Source organism: Garra rufa, chromosome 4 (genome assembly GCF_049309525.1).
Source record: "Garra rufa chromosome 4, GarRuf1.0, whole genome shotgun sequence".
NCBI lineage: Eukaryota > Metazoa > Chordata > Actinopteri > Cypriniformes > Cyprinidae > Garra > Garra rufa.
Genome location: NC_133364.1, coordinates 43,592,145 through 43,598,675, shown reverse-complemented (window position 1 = coordinate 43,598,675; position 6,531 = coordinate 43,592,145). Strand labels below are relative to the sequence as shown.

General features: G+C 38.6%; 1 protein-coding gene across 1 annotated transcript in view; it reads right to left on the bottom strand.

The window, feature by feature from the left end:
• Nucleotides 1–1,586: 1,586 nt before the first annotated feature.
• The window catches only part of LOC141332959 (uncharacterized), a 56,760-nt gene continuing 51,815 nt past the window's right edge, over nucleotides 1,587–6,531 (bottom strand). Inside the window, exon 5 of the mRNA XM_073837915.1 lies at nucleotides 1,587–3,257. Within this exon, the coding sequence (XP_073694016.1) occupies nucleotides 2,437–3,257 (821 nt within the window). The 3' untranslated portion in view covers nucleotides 1,587–2,436. The remainder of the gene's footprint in view (nucleotides 3,258–6,531) is intronic.

Genomic DNA, 6,531 nt, shown 5'->3' with positions numbered 1-6,531 from the left:
TAGCGCAAACATTTCTAAGGAACTGATAAGACAATTTCAAACGTATTTTTACAAAGTATTTTAGAATTTCTTTTTAAAAAGTTGCCAGAAACTGCCAGCCTTTTTGACAGAACCCTATTTTATTCCATATTTGATGGATTTTTGAGGAATGTACACCCTGAGAGTGAGGTGCCCACACCACAGAAGCATACTCTCATCACTGCATTGATGTATGGTTGCAATGTTTTGCAACAATGTTAGGCTAATACAGTTCACAGAATTTGGACAAGAGGTGATTTAATTCAGGGCAGACTTCTGTACAGCCTGTCAGTGTCATTGGCTGGCCTTGCTGTATTATCATCATTGAAGTGAAGAAAAGGTTTGCTGCCAGTTCTGTTCATTCACTCATGAAGAGGTTCAGGATCTTCAGCTGGATGGCTCACAGCGGACCATGTTGACATGCTTCACTAGTCTGACCTCTGCCTTGTTGCTGTGTTCTACCTGTAAATAATTATAAGTTATGTGTGTACTGGTCACCACTATACAACAACGTTTCACTTCAACACCTGACAACTGGACAATATGTGTTTATTAATGCATTTACTAATTCAGAAATTTAGAAACCTTGCTATTTAACACAGATATTGCTGATACTTTTTAGATAATTTAATACATTAATGAACAACTATTAGCAACTAAGTTGAAAGTATTTTACCTTCCCATATCAAGATTTAGGAAAATGCAATAGTAAACCAAACAAAGTCTTGACTGGAATGCATGGATGTCTGTTGTTGCTTTGGTAGTCGTCACATCCACTGCTGCTCTGAGCTCTGGATCGGTTGCTGTCCGTGGTGCTGAAGATCCACAGCTTTACAAATCAAGAATTAAGCCTCTTTGATAGGGATAGGGAGTCTGGTGATTTTCGGTTAGGCTGAGATCCTGTTTAACAGAGACATTATTTTAACACTATTTTCTCTGAGTTTTTGTGCAGCAAAGTCAAAAGTCGATAATAAAGACACTAACAATCAGCTATTTTTTGTGATTGTTTTTTGCACATTGTTACAATAGACAGTAAGAATGGTACATAGAAGGCAGAGACAGATCATAAGTTAAGAGTAAAGAAGAATTAAAGTGTTAAGCCAAGCATATAAACTACATAAAGATCAAGATCAAAAATTGTTGGTTATCCCAAAGCCAGCTAATCATATAAAATCTGAGATTGATAAAAAATTAACAACAACAAAATGTATAATTTTGTGTGAGACACAGATACAGATAATAATACATAGTCTACAAACTGGCTAACACTATTAACATACATTGTGGGCAACTGGAGACAGAGAAACCAGAAAATTGTGACTGATGCGGAGAAAAAACAGGGATGATAACACAAGGACAGCTAGTGAATGAAAACCAAAGATGGGGACAATGACAGACAGGAAGTTTATAGATAAATGTAAGGCTTGAACGTAGGCATGAACGTATTCATACTAAAACCAAAAAAAAAAAAAAAACATTTAACCTGTTGGAACAAACATAACTATTAAACACACACATCTCATTTTAGTAACTCAGCTTTAGTAAATTCATGATCAGTTTATAAAAAGATTCAACACAAGGATCGTTTAGCTTCAGTTTTGTGAGTCTATTATTTCTTTGAATTTTAGTGTGCTTTGTAAACCAGTGAACGCTCATAATTTTAAGGAAATGTATGTTCTTCATTATATTATTTGTTCATGTGCTTGCTTGTTAACAAATAAATCAACTATATTTGTTAGAAATAAGGTTTATAGCAGGGTGACAGTGCTTCATAAAACTGCTCCAATACTTGAACAGGGAAGACACACATATTGGATGATAGAGACCCAACAGAGACAGAATGCACAGACTTTGATTTTAATATATGGGATAGCTGGGTAACACAGGTGCACAGAATCACTAACTAGACTAAAGGAAAGGGACCAAAAAAAGGCACACAGAAACAAAAACAGGTCCATATTCCTGGCATATCGTCCCCCTTCTGGAAGGTCCATCCTTGCACTGATGGAACAACAGGACGAGGAGAATGGACATCCGGGAGAAGGATGATGAACAGAGTCCAAGGAGGAGACGACGGAGGGAGGAGCCTGTCTCTGTATGTCCTCGTGTCTCCTTCCCTTTCTCAGGGAACAAGGGTTGTAGTTGTAATCCGAAACGGTGATGTTAAAAATGCTAACAATGTCCTTTATTGTGCTTCAACCAAAAAACTGCACTTCCTGTGAGATCTCTTTTCAGTTCATGATATACAAATGTGAAGTTCTTACATTGTAGACAGAGCAAACGCATTGTCCATAATCCATATTATTCCTTGCTCTTTTATGCATTACCGTGTCAACTAGCTATATTGTGTTGGACTGAGCTTAAAGTGTACTATGGACAAAACATAATGCTTTAAAATGTGAATTAGAATACTCCATTCTATATATTTTGTTTGAAACTCTTTCTACACTGAGGGGATCTCTTAGGCTTCTCTTTATCATGAATTTTCATGTGCCTGTCAAGGCTTCCTTTTTGACTGAAACAGTTTCCACACTGTTTGCATGTGTGAGGCCTCTCTCCAGTGTGAACTCTCATGTGAATTTTAAGGCTTCCCTTTTGAGTGAAACTCTTTCCACACCATTGGCAGATAAAAGGACTCTCCATGGTGTGAATTTTCTGGTGGACTTCAAGGTTACCACTTTGAGCGAAACTCTTTCCACACTGTTTGCATGTGTAAGGCTTCTCTCCAGTGTGAACTCTCATGTGAATCTTAAGGAATCCTTTACGAGTGAAACTCTTTCCACACTGTTTGCATGTGTAAGGCTTCTCTCCAGTGTGAATTCTCATGTGTGTGTTAAGGCTTCCTTTTAGAGTGAAACTTTTTCCACACTGTTGGCAGGTATAAGGCTTCTCTCCAGTGTGAAAACTCATGTGAATCTTAAGGAATCCTTTACGAGTGAAACTCTTTCCACACTGTTTGCATGTGTAAGGCTTCTCTCCAGTGTGAATTCTCATGTGTGTTTTAAGGCTTCCTTTTAGAGTAAAACTCTTTCCACACTGTTGGCAGGTAAAAGGGTACTCCGTAGTGTGAATTTTCTGGTGGACTTCAAGGTTTGTAGTTTGAGCTCTTTTTTGTTTAGAAGTCTTTTCAAACTGTAAGGAACAAAAAGATTTTTCTCCAGATACGAAATCATGAAGATTCTCAAACTGATCTTCAGTTTCATTCAGTACCTCCCTCTCCAATTTCAGCGCTGTTAGGTCTAAGGTGGGAAAAAAAGGAATAAAAGTTAACCCCAGTTTAATGGCACAAAACATCCTGCTCAGCCGGTACCCTACAGAATTTAGGCTGGCCGTTATACAATTAATAAATAAAAAATCAAGAAAATCTAATGACAGAGTTTAGGATCTATCTATATACAGACTAATCTTAATTTTCCTGTACAATTTTTGTCTCCTAGGGAATAAAATGCAACAAATTTAGAAAGAGACGGTGAAAAAAAGGGGATAAAATCCCCACACAATTCTTTCTGAGGTTTTGTTAAGGGGGCAATTATGTTAGCCAATCAAAAAACGGGCTGTTAAACTGACCTGTTAGGTCAATGTCAAAGTTTATTTATCTAATTTAAATCACTTTTAAATACAACAAGTGTTTATTAAAGTGCTGTGCAAGTATACTAAATTTAAAACAATAAACACATACAGTGGTGTGGAAAAGTGTTGGCCCCCTTCCTGATTTTTTTTTTTTTTTTTTGCATGTGTCACACTTTAATGTTTCAGATCATCATCAATCAAACAAACAGACAAATTTAAATATTAATCAAGGATAACCAAATAAACACAACAGTTTTTGAATGAAGTTTTTTTTTATTATGAAAGGAAATCCAAACCCACATGGCCCTGTGTGAAAAAGTGTTTGCCCCCTAAACTTAATAACTGGTTGGCCCACCCTTAGCAGGAACAACTGCAATCAAGTGTGTGATAACTTGCAATGAATCTGTTACAGCACTGTGCAGGAATTTTGACTCACTCATCTTGGCAGAATTGTTGTAATTCAGCCACATTGGAGGGTTTTTGAGCATGAACTGCCTTTTTAAGGTCATGCCACAGCATCTCAATAGGATTCAGGTCAGGACTTTGACTAGGCCATTCCAAAGTGTTCATTTTGTTTTTCCTTCAACCATTCAGAGGTGGATTTGCTGGTGTTTTTTGGATCATTGTCCTGCTGCAGAACCCAAGTTTGCTTCAGCTTGAGGTCACGAACAGATGGCCGGACATTGTCCTTCAGGATTTTTTGGTAGACAGCAGAATTCATGGTTCCATTTATCACAGCAAGTCGTCCCGGGGATTTTTTTTCCAAAAGTTTTGTCGTTACCAATAGAGTTCAATGGAACTAACGATGCTTTTGGGAAACGTACCCCATGTCCAGAAGCCGCAAAACAGCCCCAGACCATCACATATTTTACTGTTGGTATTATGTTCTTTTTCTGAAATGCTGTGTTCCTTTTAAGCCAGAGGTAATGGGACACGCACCTTCCAAAAACTTCAACCTTTGTCTCGTTATAGTATTTTCCCAAAAATCTTGGGGATCATCAAGATGTGTTCTGGCAAAACTGAGAAAAGCCTTTATGTTCTTTTTTCTCAGCAGCGGTTTTTGTCTTGGAACTCTGCCATGCAGGCCATTTTGCCCAGTCTCTTTCATGCAGTTGTGCAGGCTCTTGTTGTAGATGTTGTTGTGGGGTCTTTTGTGACCTCTTGGATGAGTCATCGCTGCGCTCTTGGGGTAGTTTTGGTCGACCGGCCACACCTGGGAAGGTTCACCACTGTTCCATGTTTTTGCCATTTGTAGATAATTGCTCGCTGGAGTCCCAAAGCTTTAGAAACAGCTTTATAATCTTTTCCAGACTGATAGGTCCAAATTACTTTCATTTTCATTTGTTCCTGAATTTCTTTGGATCTCAAAATGTGTAGCTTTTGAGGACCTTTTGGTCTACTTCACTCAGGCAGGTCCTATTAATGATTTCTTGATTGCGAACAGGTGTGGCAGTAATCAGGCCTGGGTGTGGCTAGAGAAACTGAACTCAGGTGTGATAAACTACAGTTATGTTTTAACACTTTTTCACACAGGGACATGTGGGATTGGATTTTGTTCATTAAGAGAAACCTTCATTTAAAAACTGGATCTTGTGTTTTCTTTGATTAATATTTAAATTTGTTTGATGATCTGAAATGTTAAAGTGTGAAAAAAGGGGGACAACACTTTTTCACACCACTGTTAAACAGACAAGTCCAGCACAATCATAAAAACTTAACTCATCTTTACTCTTTGGCTTTTAACACAGTATGAGAGTTTAGACTAGGTCTCCTGGTTTTTAAAGGAACCGTATGTAGGATTGCGGCCAAAACTGGTACTGCAATCACTTTCAAAATACTGTACAACGGTGTATCGCCTCCCGCTCCCCCGAGTCGAGGTTGCCAGCTAAGCTACAGGAGTAGGCTGCTTCAAGGAGCTTCCAATGGCAAGTGACGAGTCTTACACAGTAATTGTTTTTTCTTCTGTTAATTATGTTTATGCTTCACGAGAGATGTTTTGCGAAGTAATTATGTATCGCAGAAATTTACAGATGGCGATTAGCCAAATATTTCGTAAAGATGTACTGTAATACCACATTTCAGTCAGAACATAGATTGTTTTCATACCCTGCTCGAGGTGCGATATAAAGCTTTTTATGAATGCATTTAGTACTGCCGACCGTGGGAAATCCACTGTGTAGCCTACGGAAGCAAAGTTAGCCAAACATAGATGAATCTTACTTGTCCAGGAGAAAATTACCAACAATGGCGTCTATCTTCAAATTCTTCTCCATTTTCAGCCGTCTCCATCTTTCAAAGGCATCTCCTATACAAATCCTGGTTTTATTTCGGACTTTAACACGACGTATTTCGGGTTCATAACGAGGTCTTTTAGGTTTCGTAACGTTATACATGTTTTATCCGACACCTTCGTATAGCCGCAGCTGTAACAGAGCTGGCAACCCGGATCACGAAACTCTACTGATTTCGTGATTGGTAGATAGCTGGAGGGTAGCGCCTCAGACCAAAACACAAAATGACAACAATAACATCAGTTGAGGGCTGCAACTCTCACTTTTAAATGACAATATCCTGGCCGGACCACTGTTGTCAGTGATATAAGTATTTGAAATGAACATGATTTCTTAATGTCTAGTGACATGTCAGGGCCGTTTTATGATTAACTGACATAAAATGAAAGGAAAATGTTATCTGACTCGCTCCTCCAAAACACCCCAAAGTGGCACAATAATATTCAGATCTGGTGACTATGCATGCCATGGGAGATGTCCAACTTCACTTTTCTTGTTCATCAGACCACTCTGTCACCTGTCTTGCTGTGTGTACTGGTGCATTATCATCCTGATACATGGTACCACCTTCAGAGTACATTGTATGAACCATTGGGTGCACATAGTCAACGTTCACACCTGTTCTTACTGGTGGAATGTGCAGTCAGTGAAG